This window comes from Dermacentor variabilis, chromosome 3, assembly GCF_050947875.1.
Source record: "Dermacentor variabilis isolate Ectoservices chromosome 3, ASM5094787v1, whole genome shotgun sequence".
In the NCBI taxonomy this organism is placed as follows: Eukaryota; Metazoa; Arthropoda; class Arachnida; order Ixodida; family Ixodidae; genus Dermacentor; species Dermacentor variabilis.
In genome coordinates, this window is record NC_134570.1 from 189,564,322 (window position 1) to 189,582,740 (window position 18,419).

Genomic DNA, 18,419 nt, shown 5'->3' on the forward strand with positions numbered 1-18,419 from the left:
GCACCGCAGGTTGAAATGACCTAAACAGCAAATATACGTATGGAACTTATCCACATATTCAAATTTAAAGTCTCCACAGCGCTCGCAGCGGCTCAGAATAGTTACCGTTCTGTCATGTTGACCATGCTCACAAGATGTGATCCTAGTATAGTTTAGCGCTGCTCAAAGATACAGTGTAAATTTAAAACAATGCACAGCGCCAGTGTAATCAAAATGTTATAAACAAATAGATGAATTTTCGCATTTAGTAGTTTTTCTCAGAGCGTGAAAATATCTGTTCCATTTTTTCCGTCCCCCAGCGTAGACTCGCTAACCAAACACCTTCTTCGGCTAAGATTTCGGCCTTTGCTCTTAGTTTCTCCGTTTTTTTTCTTCACCGTGTGTGCTTTATAACTCTGTCATCAATTAGCACGTAAAATCTAAATTTTTTTTATTTTCATCATGTGGTGCTGTCGCACTTTCGTGTTAAAGCGACAAACATATGATATTGCTTGATGACGCACGATATTCTGTGGGGCGAGACATTAAAAAAAAGCTGTGATGAAAAAAAAATGTTTTTTTTCTCCGTGGTTAACAAAGCCCGTTTTAATTCTCAGTCATGTTTCGTCTTGAGCGCCGAAGTTTTACCGAATTTCTCGCTCGTTGCTGACTTCATGCCGATTCGCGCAATGATTAGTTGAAGACAGGTGTGCAAGTGTCGGGTCGATTTCATTACCTTTCACGTGTTTTAAGATATTGGAGCTCGCGATCACTGATTTCTGTAAAGCAAACAATTATTTTCAGAAAAACTTCGGTGACAGCTCGAAAAATAAATTCGGGTGTTTGTACGAGCCAAACTTACAATCTGTTTACCTGGCACGCCGGAGTGGGGGCGCGTCTTGTGACCGCTATGGTTTCGGCAAGGTTTCGTATAATTCCGTATAGGTGCGCTTTCCTTATATTTTCTGATTTTCTGGTTTCTGTATAGCTCCAGAACTATACTGGAACCACACGGGAAATATCTGGAGTAATAACAACGCCATGCGCAACATTTCTGTAATATGTGTGTGCTGTTGAAAGATGGAAATGCTGTATCTACCCGTATCGCAATATAAGCTTGTTATGCCATGAACACGACTTATTTTGTGCGTATAAATTCTGTCGCCGTTTTGTAACACGGAGAATGTTGTCTTCATATGCCCAATCTACCTTATTTGAGCAAATAGAGGGAACTGAAGATCCGGTCGTTTCTCACCATCTGTTTTGAGAGTGAGAATATTGTGGTATAGTAGCGAAATATCGTTCGAACGCAAGAAACGACGAGCGATTAACACGTAAAAGAGTTTGTTTTCGTTTCGTACGCGTTGCCATCTATCACTTCTTTTTTTTTGTGTCTCATTGTTAGCGTACTTCTTTTGGCACGCCTATTGTGAATAGAAGAATAAGAGGCATGCTCAGAAAGGCCCGACAAGAAAACGAAAGCCGACACAGGTGACGTGTGTAATGTTGTGGCCATTAGACAAACTTGTCTCAGCACAAAGGTACTTTGTTCCGCCACATTCACTTTCCTAATTCTGTCCCTTTTAGCCCTAGCGTGATTACTACTAATTTGGGTAGGAGACCCGGCGAAAGCGAAGAGGATCATTTTCAGGTGAGCAAAATTACGCCTATATTTGTGCTCAATAAAGACTACTACCAGGTTTTCGCATGTGAAGTTGTAGGGAACAGAGGCATACTATCTGGTGCTGTAGACATCGACATGCGAACACAACCGAATATGCAGTAAGGAAAATTGTATAGCCAACCAGAAATACACGCATGCGTATTCGAAGATATGGATATAACGTACCGCTAATGTGAACCACTGATGCCGCGCGAGAAAAAACTTTGCTCGAAGCGTCTGCGATGACTAGGAACCTTAAAAAATTCTGGCAGAACTCCCCGAACGATGACTATCCAAGTAGGCGAGTATACTCTACAGTCCAAAAACAGTTGCACCATTTGGAATGTATATTTACTACACAACAATAATCGTCATCTGTCTTGTCCGCATTTCTTTAACGCTGCGAGCCCGGTACTTCCCAGTAACGAAAGGCATGCGCGTTATCAGCATTTGCCCACATGAAAGTAGCGGGTGCGGCGTTTTCAAGAAAGTAAACGCTAGCTAGGTAGATGACTATTATTGTTGTGTGGCAAATATATGCCCCAAAGGGTGTAAACGTTTTTTAGAGTGCAGCCGAAAAACGTCGTGCGTGAGGTGTGCACTGCGGCAGCGCTCTCTCTCGCGCTTTCTTCTCGACATGCGGTGGCAACTAGCGGCGCCGTCTGGAAGTCCGCGTGATGCCCCTTGCATGGGCCTCCCAGATCTCGTAGCCTGCGACATTGCACCGGTGGCAGACCGGTGCGCATGAGCTTTGTGCTGCTGCCGCGCTCCTGTCTAGAGCACTGATCACGAGATTTATTGGATCAACAGTGCTGGTGCTGGTCGTGATGATGATGATTGATTGGCATCAACTTTGCGGCTGGGCGGGGACAAATGTTCGCCTTCTTTGCAAAGGCAAATCAGCTATGCTACAAATGCGTGTCAGTTGAGCACTTTGCGTACACCTCACTAATCTTTTCTGCCTTCCTTACAACCTCGATATGCGTATACCGGTAACGGCTCGGATCCTATCCGGTCCAAATTTTTTTTCCCGCCAGCAATTTTAACACCTATTGCTTATCTCGACTGCAGACCAGCTAATGCTTCCATACGCCATAAAATGGAGTGCTTGTGAAAGGTAGGCATTAAAAACGGGTATTGATAGGTGGATACCATTGGATTTCATTAAGATGTGCTGAGTTGTCTCTGAATTTCTCCTGCAGCAGACCCGTGCCTCACTGTGTTGCAAACCTTTGCTCCGGTATGTTTTTGTCCTTGGTCAACCAGCTCTGAGGAAAACAAGAAAGATTAATGAGCTGTTCACAGGAATGCTCCAACGAAAAGCATGTACAGAATACCTGATTATTTCATGCAGGCTCAGTGACTGTTTGTGATTGTGCCGTTGCAGAGGGGATACCCATAAATTGTTATCAACCCCTTAAGTTAGATAAGCACTGAGCGAATTTCGGTTTTCAGAATGACTCAGAAACATTATAAATTAAAATGGAAGGCACAAATGAATAAACATACGCGCATCAAGAGCGAGGACTTGTAAAAGCTAAAGAGGTCACCAAAGTTAGCAACGAAACAGAGTTATTGGAAGTGCGAATAGAAAATCTGGAGCAATCGAAAAGAGAGCGACACGAACAGCCACTCTATATTTTTCGATGGAAACAAAAAAGACGAAAAAAATGTTGAATTATACATACGGCGAGAAAGAAATATTCAGAAAATTTTTTCAGAGAAACAAAGGGTAGCGCCTAATATTCGATGCCCAATCTGGCTGCCTCTTATAGGACAACACATACACGGGCAAATCTTTGTAAAAGCATGATCCAATAGTCCACACAAGATTTTGCTCAGGGGACGAGGGGGACACTAAAATTTTGCGCAAAATTATATATATATATATATATATATATATATATATATATATATATATATATATATATATATATATATATATATATGTACTGGGTGCTCTGGATTAAGCTTTGTGCGTTTTTTTAAATTTAGGTACTCGGAGGCACGCGAAGACCACCTGGGCAAAAAAGTTGTCTGGCTAGAGGTACACAAAGTGAAATAAAAATTATCGCTGCCCCAGCCCGATTAACACACATTGGATATTGAACTTTTTGTTGACTGCGGTACGTGGGTACGTTTGTAATGAAAGTTAGAGGCAGTCGCGTTTCTTCACTGTATCAATCCGAAGAATTCTTCTAGCGTGTTTGTGCTCCGAGATATCCGACTTTAAATTTTATTTGTTCGCATGGTTACCCATGCAAGGGAGTTAATAGCGGCGCAAAGCTCCTCCATGATGTTACACGGTTCTGGCGTGCGGCGTGTAGTCTGGCAGCCGGGTGGAGGCGCTGGCAAAGAAGATAACTGTTCGCCTTACCCTCTCAACTGGCGAAATAAATATATGACTGCGCGGCCTGCCTTCCAGTTGTTGCTCTTGATTTCAATAAAAGTTAGAACACTTGGTAATCAGCAGTAACCTTATTAGCGTATCCGCAGCAACGGCAATGCCCACTCCTCTGGTCACCATTACGCACGCGCACTGCCCCCTGGCTTCTCCGCTCGCGCCATTACCTCGGCGTAGCAGCTGCCTTCATAGGTACAGGCTGCGCGGTCGCATGTTACGACAGCGTTTTCGGGATGTTCGATTTTTAATTTTCTTATTATATGCACAGATGAAGGCCGGGGTCCTGCCCTCATCAAGATATATATATATATATATATATATATATATATATATATATATATATATATATATATATATATATGCTCAACAATAAAACATACATTTTCTGTGAACATTTACAGCACTAGGCAAGTCATCTCACAGCGCCTTTCATGCTCCGGAGGTAGCTTTGCATGCGCCTCAGTGTTGCAAAATACATATAATTGTAGATGTTACTAGGACTTACTAGGACGGTCGCCAATGATTGAAGCAGCTTTCAAATACCCCCCCCCCCCCTTCCCCCCGAAGTTCCGAAATAATACAGTTCCGTGAACTTGGGGCATTGGCTGTGCACCTCTGGGAAGGCACAGGTGCCTGAGCAGGAAAAATCCGGAGAGGACTCAGCATGTTGTAATGGAATGACACAATATTCACCCATCCTGAAAAGTAGGGAACGTTCACCTTCCAGAAACGCTGAAATTTAACGCTGATGTGAGCATAGGCTGGCTAGCGATCGAGATACGCAAGAGTCGTTTATAGAACCAGGGAAAAATGCATGGTATAAATGGTATTGGGCTCATGCCAGGCATACGCATCTTAACCGTAGGGTATGAGAGGCTTTAACGAAGAGACAGCATAGCAAGCAGATTGGGTAAATATTTGTCACCACGTAGTATTAAAGGGGCGCCATTAAAATTCATCCGTCAGCATGATGATCAAGTTCAGCAGAGGTAATTCAGAGGAGTCAATATACGTCCATTAAGCTGTTCCTTCTAAGTACAGGTTAGTTATAAACCAACCAGCATGATTCAAGTGACTCTGCGTTATAGAATTCCTGTACACTGTTAAAAAATACGTTTCATTAATAGTAACGGCTACGTTTAAATGCGGCTACAGGCCAAGGAAACACTAAGCCAGCGTACGGGGCAGAAAGCCAAAGCGGTTGATGTCATAGTTGCAGTACCATTGCATTTCGTTGAACAATTCCCATGCGTACTGTAGAACATTTTCGACCCGGACGCATGCCATAGCATGATAGCGTAATAGCGAGTAGTACGAAGCCGATCTCTATCTAGGTTTCCTTCAACATGAAGGAGTTCTTGATTCCTTATAGGTACGTGAGCCTTGTAGCTTACTGGTCTGTCATTCAGTATGGCTGAGCGTGCTTGCCTCTAGTTTCGTAAACCAGTGAGTCCGAATCAATTTGGCTGGGTTTTTGTTTCCATAAATTTCAATACTTAAGCGTCGTTGACTATGACCCTTGCTTGTTGCTCTAAGAAAAAAACGTGTGTTTGAGAAAATTTGACGGTTTTCTATTCTATTCATTTACCCTGCCAATATTTAACACTGATACTGCTAATATTGCTTTTCCAATTCCTTAGCGCCAGACCAAGGCTATGGCTCATGCCCACCTCCTGGGTCGTATCGGCACCATGGATGAAGTAGCATGTGCCATTGCATTCCTGGCCTCAGACGACGCGTCTTTCATCACAGGGCATGCCTTGCCGGTTGACGGTGGGCATCTGCTCATGACGCCTCTGGGCATAATGCCTCCCGACCTATTGAAACAGCGAAAGCATTAGGCAGTTTTAGGTGCGCGCCGCTTACGCTCTGCTCAGAGTTCCCGCACTGACCGCACTGAGCCACTGCAGGGAACTGCAAATCTCTCTCTCTCTCTCTCTCTCTCTCTCTCTCTCTCTCTATATATATATATATATATATATATATATATATATATATATATATATATATATATATATATATATATATATATATATACGCAAGTTGAAGATATAAAATTGACTGCACTACACCGAGAATCTTATTCCTAAGAGGACGCCGTACCCTGGCGTCACTCCCAGAATGGTGTTGGCCATATCGCACGATTTTTCAATCACTCTCTCAGTTAGGCTAACATTCTTTGCTTTCCTTTCAGTAACCAACTTGTTTGCAGACTGGTGGTTGTCCAGAGAAAGCCATTAAGGTTTATTTTTAATAAATACAAGCTAGCTGACTCACCAACTAGTGTACTAACGCAAGCTGCTATGCTAACTTTTCAAAATAGGGCAACACCAGCACGTCCTAAGTTTTTGTATCAGCTATTCCATGGCAAAATAAACAGTGGCACTTCTAACGTTATCTCGATTTCGTTTTTCAAATAATCTTATTTTAATCGAACAATAAGCATGGGGCGGAAGGACTGGGGCATGCAGTTATGAGCACTCCGACTTTAGATTACGTTCCAGCGTTGTTTGAGGAAACATTGCATGGGGAGCTGTTCGTCATTAATATTACATCTTATTTTCTACATTTCACAACGGTATTATGTTCTCTGTAGTCTAAATTTCCGCTTGCATCTCAAAAGATGTGCTACATTTCTTTTTGTTGTACCGGTTTCGCTTCAGCTAATTTTGCTACGGTTGACTTGATGCATAATTATTGTAACAGTCTATTGCGTTGTGCTTCACGTACCTGTCTTATGTCTCTTTTACACTGTGCTCATGTATGAGCCCGCCCTTCGAAGGCTGCATGGCATATTAGCAATATTACGAAGTAAATAAAGTAAATAAGTAAGCAAAAAAATAAAATAAATAAATAAGAAGAACCACCGCAACCACAACCCGCCGTCCCGGTGACTACCGTGGTCTGTCCCGGCCCGTTGTATCAACGCGACCCACCCGTCTTCAACGGAACCGAAGACCATGACGTAGAAGACCGACTCGCTGACTACGACCGAGTGAGCATCCACAACCACTGGGACGACTCCAAAAAACTAAATTACGTGCCGTTTTATTTGAGCGATGTCGCCAGCTTGTGGCACCGCAACCACAAACGTGGTCTCACGACGTGGACGGCCTTCAACACTAACGTGACGGAGGTATTCGGGCACCCCGTCGTTGGGAAGCTTCGCGCAGAGCACCGTTTGCGCGGTCGTGCGCAACACTGCGGGGAGACATTTACCAGCTATATAGAAGATGTTCCAGCTATACCAGCTGGAAGAGCTGCCGTAGCTACCAGCTATAGAAGAGCTATATAGAATATGTCGACCTCTGTAACCGCGTTGACGTCACAATCAGTGGCGTAGCCAGAAATTTCGTTCGGCGGGGCCTTACATTGCAGCTCGGCCTCCTCCTAAGAGGAAACATTTAGTCGGATGCTCCTATCTAAATATATGTAGAAGGAGAATTCGTTTTTCGCGCGACCACTGCGCCAAATTTGGTGAGGTTTCTAGCATTTAAAAGGAAAACTTCAATTATTGTGACTGTTTGTTTCGAATTTTCGATTCAGGTCGGCGATATTTTAGTGAAAAGCGGCAAAAACCGAAATTTTTTAGGAAACGAAGCAATGAAGTTTACAACTCTGTAAATCACCAATGAAAAACGATATCACAATTCTGTGAATTGCACATAATAGTACATCTACAGTGGAGAAAATTGATATGTTACACATGAATATCAAAAAATTAAGTATTATGTAAATACTGCTCTTGCAGAACCCTTGTACATGACATAACCAATTCACGTAAGATACAAATAGACATATCGAATTTGTCCTCTTTGAATGGTGTAATGGATGTCGTTTACAGAACCGCGATATCTATTCTTGATGCAGAGCTATTAATTTGTAAACTTCGTCCTATGTTTTTCGAAGTTTCGAATTTTTCAAAATATTTTAAACAAAGTTCCGGCCCTAAATCGAAATTCCCCTTGGCACAAACACTAGAATTTACCTTCCTCTCTCAAATGCAACAAATTTCATTAATAGCGATTCAGGAGTTATCTCAGAAAAGCGTTTCTGCGTTTTACATGTATCTGAATAGGCCGCATTGAGGTTGGGCTCAAGCTAAAGCTTCCTCTTAAACAATTCGGCTAGGTATCAAATACATGAACAATAACTGCATTGCCATTGCCAAAGATGCTGCAAACGAATACTTGAACGTTACGCACTGTTAATACAAGTAGAATGTATATTTTTTCATAAAATATTGTACTCGTATATGCCAAAAATTGTGCCCAACATAACTGATGTCAATGCTTCCATGTTTTTTGTCTATTTAGTAAGTTAAGAAAATATCACACGAACTTTAGAACTACATCAGTGCGAAACCAGCAAAGCAGTGCATGCCGCTGATATGAAATATGTAAAGGTCATGAAATGAACAAGTTGAGGACAAATATGTTAATGAAACTTTGTCATTCAAGATCCTTGCTTACATTCTTGTACATATGCAACAGCCAGTGAAAAATCTCAATGACGCTGTCATTTGTTCCAGATTATTACGCAGGAGCAGGTGTCACCGGTCGTGTATCATGAGTAATTGCACCGAAGTTATAGTCGCAGCAGAGAGCACGTATAAAAAGGAGGAGTTCTGCAGAATATACGAGGGCGAGTCAAATGAAAGTGATCCAATGCGAATATATGACAAAGGGGGTACTTTATTTAAAAGTAGCCTCCATTAGCATTTAGGCATTTGTCCCATTGATTGACGAGTCGCGTAAGTCCCGTCTAATAAAGCTCCTTGGGTTGCTGCTTCAAAACGTCTGCAACTGACTTTCACGGCATCGTCCGAGACGAATCCGGTTCCCTTTAATTGTTTTTTCGGTTGCCACAAAATGTGGAAGACGCAAGGCAACAGATCTGAGCTGTATGGCGGATATTGCAGCGTTTCTTACTTGAACTTCGCCAGATTTATATTAACGACATCAGCGATGTGGGGACGGGCATTGTCGTGGAACAAGATGCCCCCATTCGTCAATTTTTCACGTATTTTGTTCTTGATTGCGACGCGCAGCCGATCTGGCGTTTTACAATATCGGAAACAATTGATAGTCTCTCAAGATTTAGCAAACTCTATCAGTAATGGCCCGTGACGATCGAAAAATAAAAGTCAACAACACTTTTCCGGCGGAAATGATGGCCTTTGCTTTCTTTGGGGGTGGTGAATTCGAATGTTTCAATTGTAAGCTTTGCCGTCGTGCTTCAGACTCGTAGTAGTGGCACCATGGTTCGTCCCCGGTCACGACTGCGTACAAGAAATCGTCACGCTTATTGTGATACCGGACCAGATGAGTAAAGGCAGCGCCAAACCTCTCCCTATTCTGGCGGTGCTTCAACATCTTGGGCATCCATTGCGCACACAAGAGCCGATAACCGCGATGTCGATGAATTATGGCGTAAACTGTGACGGTGAACCGAACCGTGACTGAAGTTCAAACGCTCTGCCAGTTCATCGATGTTTATCCTCCGTTCTTGTGTCATCAGCTCATCAACCTTTGCAATTTTGTTAGGAGTGATTGCACGATGGCTTTGGTCCGGTCTGGGATCATCTTTGCAACTTTCACATCCTTTTTTGAACCGTTTGTCCTAACGCTTCACAGTGGCCAATAAAATTCAATGTTCAATGTACACGGTAGCCATACGGTGACCAATTTCTTTTCGGGAGACACCTTCAGCTGTCAAAAACCTCACGGCACCACGCTGCTCAACTTCAGGAGCGTCCATTACGTCATGCAACAATGTTCAACCCTGGGTATGAGCGCATTAAAGAGCATATATCTTCACAACTGCGTGCCACTTTTGTATATGAGAGATGCCTGCGTGCTGTGTGCAGGTCTTGCAGATAATGAACAGAGCCATAATTGCGCGGAGTGGGCAGGCTCACTTTCATTTGACTCGCCCTCGTACATTAGAAATGCGAAGGTACAATTGAATATATCAATGCGATGATACAGCTTGATAAAGGGCGAAAAATTGCCACTGGCAACAAAGTTCACTGCACGTATACACAAAACCTCGCAACAAGATATCTAAACATACGTATGATTCTCCAATAAATCTACGTGTCTAAGAAAAAGTCACGGTGTATAATGGGTCAAACAAGGCAAATAAACATGTTTCGCAATCACAGATTCACAGAATTCTTGATCCCGCCCCAATTCCATCCACTCCCCCCGATGTAGTGTGCGCGACGGAAGGCGGCGCGCTTGCTCCCCGCTTTTCGCCTTTGCGCACACAAGACTTGAGCCACCATCGTCGCCTCACCCGTTCCCCGCCCCCCCCCCCATTCTTTCACTCGCACATACAGCATGCGGCGCGCGGTCACGATGTTATTGCCCTTGGATTTATGTCTAACATGAGGGCGACGGCGTCAGCAGGAATGCGTCTAGAGTCTCCATATAATTGCTATCGCAATATTATAATAAGAGTATCCGGCATCTGAAGCGTCCCATGGCTCATTACTTTCCGCAAAAGCAGTAAGAAAATAGAACTTTCACCATGCGACAATTCGCTGCGCCGCAACGTTTTCTTTTTTTTTCGTTTTGTGGGGTGGGGAACCATAACGAACAAAAAAAAACGCAAGCGAAAGTATGTTGGCCACGATCGAATGCCTACTTTGGACAACTTATGTGGCTGTTAAAGAAATATCGAAGAAAACACGAGACGCTTGGTTCACCAAGAACCATGCGCATACTGCTCTGTTTCCTACACCGGCAAGACGACACTTTCTGGAGAGGTTGCGCTCAAGCGAATGCGGTGCAATCCGGCGAATCCCCACAGTGATGGCGGCGAGCGACCATTGTTTCTTTTTCTCGTCTGCTAGCTAGAAAGCGTCCAAAACTATGCCAGGCGAAAATACACTCGGCCAGAGAAAACCGAACGCGCACCGAAGTGCGCCGCGCGGTGGTCGGGGCAACACTACAAAACCCATGCGCTCTGGCTGGCTCTGGCAGTCCTCGGATAGGTCAGCAGCACAAAAAAAATTGAAGAGGCTCAATGTGTCCTCACGATTAAAAGTCAAAGTAGAAAAAATGAATAACAACGTAGCTTCCTTGGTTGGCTTTAGTGTCTTAACTGCATGCTTTGGTGCAGGTGAAAAAATATGTTGATTTTTTTTGTGACATGACTGCCCGAGTGAACCACCACAACCCTTCATATCATGGGGCCTCGCTGCGGGCTTTGTCAACATGTCTAATAGTGCGTTGATTTGACTTGTCTCGTTGTATGGCCCGATGTACGACCTTGGAAAAGTTAATGCACCTTTGGCGTCAAACATTTATGGGAACATTAAACTTACAAAGTTCCGCAATTGGACATCTAAACCACACGTTTGGAAATGTCAATCCACCTTTCACATCAAATGTTTATGAGAACTTGATACCCATAAAGTTTCGGAATTGACATCCACGCGCTCCGTAGATTCCATTATAGAGCGTAGATTCCGTGGCCTCCGCGAGATGCCGCGGCACGCCCGTTTGCCATCAAAACGTCCTTGAACCTTTGTGCTCAGATGGGGCAGCTTGCGTTATGTGACTCCTGTTGCATGGGCGTTGCCTCGAATTCCAGCCCGAGTTCGCAATTTTGGCGGTGGAATGGATTTGCGAGCGTGAAAAAGACGTTCTACACAAAATCCAGAATGATTTCCTGCGCCGGGGGTTGCTTTGGTCGGCGGTGCATGGGCCGCGCGATAAAATTTCGGGGCGGGGAGGGGCTGAAGCCCCATAAGCCACCCACCCCCCGGGCTACGTCCCTCGTCACGATGGCTGATGCCGAGAAGATCCGCCGTATCTTAAAAGGCATTCAAGAGGATGCCTTCCAGATGCTGTTGGCGAAAAATCCGGCGATAGTCTCTGAACTCGTCAGTGTCTGTCAAAACTTCGACGAACTCCGCAAACAGCACATAGCCACCCGCCAATCTCCTCCTCAGGCGATTTCAATGTCGAGCTTGGCTGTTGCCCCGGATAAAACGTTGCTGGTGGATCATTAGCTTTCTCTGATCCCACTTACACACGGCCAGTCGAGTTCTCCGTCGGCGCCCGCTCTCCAATCTGTCATAAAGGAGCAGGTAGCTGACCGCATTTCACCTTCGCTCCAGCAGGCTTCGATTGGCGCTTCCCTAACGTACGCCGAAGTCGCTACGAGGCCTGCACCACAGACCTACCGTCCCCTTCGCCCGCCTTTGCGCCCGCCCGTATCCGCTCCAGTCCTTCCACTGGTGCAGTATGCACGACCTCAAGACCATTGGCGCACGGAAAACAATCGTCCAATTTGTTTTTATTGTGGCCATGCTGGACAAGTAGCACGTGACTATCGCCTCCTTACACCGTACGTACGCAACGATGTGCATCCATATGCGCTACGTTTCCAACAACGCCGCCACTATTCGGACACCTTTGAATCTCCTCCTGCCGTCGAAACCGCATTCTCCGCTACGGACAGTAAGCTGATTGGTCTATAATTTTTCAAGTCTTTGGCGTGCCCTTTCATGTGGATTAGGATAATGTTAGCGTTTTTCCAAGATTCCGGTACGCTCGAAGTCATGAGGCATTCCGTATACAGGGTGGCCAGTTTCTCCAAAACAATCTGCCCACCGTCCTTCAACAAATCTGCTGTTACCTGATCCTCCCCAGCTGCCTTCCCCCTTTGCATAGCTCCCAAGGCTTTCTTTACTTCTTCCGGCGTTACCTGTGGGATTTCGAATTCCTCTAGACTATTCTCTCTTCCATTATCGTCGTGGGTTCCACTGGTACTGTATAAATATCTATAGAACTCCTCAGCCACTTGAACTGTGTCATCCATATTGGTAATGATATTGCCGGCTTTGTCTCTTAACGCAAACATCTGCTTCTTGCCAATTCCTAGTTTCTTCTTCACTGCTTTTAGGCTTCCTCCGTTTCTGAGAGCATGTTCACTTCTATCCATATTATACTTACTTATGTCAGCTGCCCTACGCTTGTTGATTAACTTTATAGCTATACCTGTAGCATATATATATATGCGAAGCGTATTACAGCAGAAGCGCTGCATCAACCGCGCTCGACGCTATTGTGCTGTGTGTCAAGCAAAGTAAAGTGTGCCAGGCACTGGTATCAAGCAGGTTAGTTGGATTGCACGGTTACATACCCAAATATCTCGAAGCAATCATTGAACTACGATTTCGGTATCATGTGCAATAGTTGGCTGCATCCGCCTTCCTAATATTTGTTATATCAACTGCGCCCATGTACGCAGTTTATATGAAGTATAATTTTTTCTCTTACCACCAGGAGTATGTTTTCGCGGAATGACCACTTCCTCTCTGTAGGCAAACTGAAAGCATGCTCTACATTCATGCAGTCATGTTCTTGCAGACTTAAACACAGAACATATTTTTCAAAAGAGAATGATTTATTTACAATAAAAGAAAGGTCGCTGCACAGGTTCTTAACACAGAGTCAAGACTTAAATACTAAACACTGGCGGTAAAAAGTGAAAGACAAACTGCACAGGAAAAAATCAAAAGTAGGTAAGAAATGTTCGCGCCCACACCTTTTAAAATGTAAAACAAACGCACAACGCATGATTTTGCTCGAAATTCATGCGGTTGTGACCAAGAAAAGCTGCACCTGTCAGTTTGTGTCTTTCTCGTTCATTAAAAAACGTTTAGTTTTGATATAAAATTATGTAAAATAGCAGATAAGTACAATATCTGGAACAGAACACACAAACGTCCCAAACTTAGTGAAGGGTCACATTTTCAGTATATAGTTAATCTATTGAGGAATTAGCGAAGTGCTCGCAGCTGATGCAAAGATAGCTATCCATGAATAGCATTAAAAAGAAAGAACGAAATGACTGCAAGATAATGTACGTGTTCGAATTCAGGAACTCTTGTGTGAGCCAAGAAGCATAATTTTTTTCTCCTGTGGGACACACCCTCTATACATGTGGCAGTGTTTGGGTGAATTCAAGCAGACGCAAGTGAAATTCTTTATGTTTACAATCCCAATGAATAAGAGAAGAAGCCTTTTCAAATATGCATTTCATGTCGGCACAATTGAGTCATCACAAGCACGTCAGATAGCCTTCGTATATGTTCAGAATTATTTGTCGTGATGACTCCTGGACCTCTATTCGATCGTCATTCCTGGAATGAAAAATAAATTCAAGTCAATGTTAGGCAATTGCAGAAACTGTTCCATCTTGGCTCCCTTAGGGCGATGTTTCGTTCAATAGTTGTTTTAGGCGAATATAGTAGTGAGCTTGCACTAAACAGGTCTTAATGTTATCATTAAACTTCTGAGGCTGTGAAATAACGATCGAGATCTCTTATGCGACTGCCGTCGTTGTGGGGTAGCTAGGAAACCAAACTGGGCTGCACTTATTTGCACCTTGTTGGGGGAGAGAACCAGGGTCGAGACTTTCCTCAACACTCTTGCGCTGTCCTGCTACTTGATATGTGGGCTTTTGCAAAAGTACTCTGCATCCCATTGATGTGCACACATTTCTTTCCCTTTTTATTCTATATCACTGCTCTATTGTTTCCTTTCATTTCATTTATACCCCTTCCTCAGCACAGAGGAAGTCTTTCGTATTTACAATGGCTAACCTGCCGTCTACCTATCTTTATTCCTCCTTCCTCCAGGAGCATGTGCCAGCACTGTTAAAACGATCTAACGTAAAAGGCGCGAAGACGACGACGGACACTCTAGTCAAGCTAGTCTAGTCAGTCTAGTCAGGTGCAACAATGCTGACATGTGCCTGATGAAAGTTTTTAAGAAGTCCTGTTCATATCGAGCTGCAGAGTCTTCTTAAACAGGCTGAATTACTAAACGAGGCAGGTAACGCACAACTAGTGCAAGTGACCATGGCTGTAAAAATTCCGAAGTTTCAAACTCGACAAATGGCACAAAACCACCTCATGAAAAAGAAAAAGTAGCCGTCATACTTTACGTATGCCGCATGTCGCATAATTTTGAGAAGATTGCCGACTGACCTAATGTAGTTTTCTGGGGCTTGAGAATTTCAACAGGCGTTTTATTCGAAATATTTATGGACGCCTGTGCCTTCTGTATTTGTTTCTCATGAAGGAGAAAAATAGGTGTGGCGAAAAGAGCAAGGAGATGCAATCACTACATTGAAGCAGTTGGTAACAGCAGCTCCAGTCCCAGTACATTTCGATCCAGAGAAACCATTGTGTCCCAGTTCTGATGCATCTACGTATGGGATTGGCGCAGTTTTGGCATATCGGGAAGCTGAAGCTCCAGAACTGCCCATTGCCTTTGCCTCCAGAAGTTTCTCTCGTACAAAACAAAACGACAGCCAGATTGACAAAGAGTCATTAGCCTTCCTACTCGTTGTCAAAATCTTCTACCGGCACCTGTGGGGCGTTCCTTTCACTGCTTACAACAATTAAAAACCACTACTGGGAATCATGACGCTGATAAGCCCATTCCTGTGCAAGCTTGACCACGAGTACTCGGCTGGGCAATGAACCTTTCTGCTTACAACTGCAAGCTCTTATACAAGCCTGTGCTGGACTTAGGTCATGCTGATGCCCTGAGTAGGTCACCGCTCCCAACGTGATCTGCCTGCACCTACTGAAATTTTCATGGTTGAACAAGCATACTCGGGACTCTTGCTAGACCTTTTCTAGTGCAGCCTACTGGATATGATCCACTGCAGAGTCACGTTGTTCTTCCTCACATGCGAGGAGAAAGACTGCCAATTGCACCAGAGGGCAATCCATTATAGCAAAGAGCATTGAACTCGGCCTCTATGAAGGCTGCTTGCTGCGGTGTTTCAGAGCTGGTATTCCAAACTCTCTGCAAGGAAAAGGCTTGACTCTTCTTCATGCTGGGCATCCTGCCATTGAGAAAAGCAAGTGAATTGCCAGAATCAAAAATAACGTACAGCGCAAAGGACAAGGACAGCGATAGACGACATACACAGCGCTGACTTCCAACAAGATTTTATTGCGTTGCCACATCGTGTGTATATATACAAGAAGAGGCATGCGCAGAAAATGTACGACAGTCACAGGGGGTGTCCTAACAGCAAGTCATTGAACTAAGAACATGGTCACCTGAAAAAATAAAAATTACGATTACTATCTGTTTAGAAACGCGACTTCACCAGGGGTCAGGGCGATTGAGGGCGCACTAACGCAAATACTGCCAAGTTTTCTGATGAAATCAGCTTCCACAATTTCCCGGGTGAGCTGTGAGCAGTGTCTCGCTAAAACTTGCGTATCTTCAAAGAATGGCACGCAGCCGCAGTCCCGGCAATGGATGCCCAAGTGGCCTTGTACAGTGCTGCGGACGTTGTTACAATGCTCTCTTAGTCGATCGTTTAAGCACCTGCCCGTCTGTCCTACATATTTACTGCCGCAAAACAGGGGAATTTGGTAGACTACATTAGTTGTGCACGTCACAAACCGTTTTCTGTGCCCGACAGAACAACAACTCTGATGCGATTTAGGCGATTATTATTTTTGATCCTGAATTACTAACTAGCCCAAGCAACCACCCTAGAATTTCCAGAAGCCATGTCTGGTGGCTGGGAAACGGTGGTGACGTCAATTAGAGAGTAGAGGGTTATGCTATATGCCGAGCTTAAAAGCATGCACCCCAACGCATTCAGCACTCAACCTGGCCCATTCTACAGAGGCCGTGGTTGAGGCTTCACGTTGACTATGGGGGTCCGTTCTTGGACCCCCATTTCTCGTCATTGTTTACGTGTTTAAAAAAAGTCGAAGTCTGTCTAGTGCCATCAACTTCAACGCATGCTCTCATCACAGCATTCAGTATAGAATTTGCGCAACATAGAGTGCTGGATTTCATGATGTTGATAATGAAGCCCCGTTTGCAAGTGAGCAATAATTAGAATTCATGACCCGGATTGGGATATTCATACGCATGTGTCGCCCAACCATCCTGCTTTAAAGGGCGCGGCAGAGCGGGTCGTACGGACTGTCAAGAACAGGATCAAGAAGCGCGGTTGTGGATCCTTTCACATCTAGGTTTCAAGGTTCTTATTTAACAATAGAACCACAGCACACGCGGTCACTGGCAGACCACCATGTGAAATGATCACGGAAAGAATTTTCAAGACACCATTGGATTTTCTCCGCCAAATTTACACACTTCAGTACTGCTGAGACAGTTTGAACAATAGCTGCATTCCTACAAATGGTGCCCTTCCTCATCCACTGCCGAACGTGGGAGACAATGTATTTGCAAAGGACTTCCGCCTAGGCCCACCGCGGGTACCTGCACCTGTTGTGAGCACCACAGGTCAGTCAGGATCTGGTGTCTCAGTGATCAGTCTCGTGCGCGCAAGGAAAGAAAGCGGGGTGGATGAGCTTTCTTTCCTGGCGCGCATGGCATTGGGGCGCATGGGATTGGCGCGCATGACATTGCTGTGCGGCGCATACCTTGAAAGGTAGTTGCGATGCGTACAGAGGGCGACCAGTGTTGATTTCTACGTGTATGCTATGTTTTCGCCGCGTAGTTTGCGTGAGGGAGCACGATGGTCAGTTTGCTTGCTGCTTCTGCCATGCATTCTTACTCCAGCGCTTCGAATGCGAGTGTGCGCGCTCATCGAGTGAGATGTGTTCATGTTTGGTTGTGCGTGCATGACAGATGCATGCTTATTTAGTTAGTATGCGAATGTGTATAAGTTTACACAGCTCATCACGTTACTAACCTTAATTCGTATAACTGTCTTCTAATTTGCTATCGCAATTAATGCTATGTATTTCGGACGAAACAGCGACTTCCTTTATTACGGTAGTGTTTTATGCCGGGTCCACCATCAACCTCCTGTAACAGATGTGCCGTCGGCGTGAACGCCATCTAGGAGCAGTGAAGCGCAGTACTGCGTGATGACACTAGCGAGTGCCGAGATTGAGTGCTTCGCTAGTCTCAGCGCAAAAAAATGCTCTTACGCGATGCAGCCTGGTGTAGGCGGTGCAAGCCTTCTGCAGAGGTCACGAAGCAGTTTCTGCGCATGATTCGTCTTTCGCGTCGGATTTGCCAGTGGCATCTCGTCGCCTGCTGGGTGCAGCTTCGGCATGCATCAACAGTGCTTGCGCGCCGCCTACTGCTTCGCTTGTTATGGCAACAACTAAGAAAACTGCTGCGCTAAACGACGCAGAAAGACGGTGACGTCGACAGGCGAATCTCGCTTTGGTGCGGCGAGACATGCCAGCGTGAAGTAGAAAGCCTTCGCGCGTTCGCGGCGCACGCTGGGAACTCTGTCACTCGCATTTCTGAAGCCGAGCGCGTCGCAACTCAACTGGCTGCCCCACACACTACTGAAGCGGAACGAAATTCTGGCACGTTCGCCGAAGCTACT

General features: G+C 44.8%; 1 protein-coding gene across 1 annotated transcript in view; it reads left to right on the top strand.

The window, feature by feature from the left end:
- LOC142574959 (meso-2,3-butanediol dehydrogenase-like) overlaps positions 1–5,991 on the top strand; it is a 46,789-nt gene extending 40,798 nt beyond the window's left edge. Inside the window, exons 7-8 of the mRNA XM_075683940.1 lie at positions 1,567–1,630; positions 5,687–5,991. Coding sequence (XP_075540055.1) covers positions 1,567–1,630; positions 5,687–5,887 — 265 coding nt within the window. The 3' untranslated portion in view covers positions 5,888–5,991. The remainder of the gene's footprint in view (positions 1–1,566; positions 1,631–5,686) is intronic.
- The last annotated feature ends 12,428 nt before the right edge of the window (positions 5,992–18,419 follow it).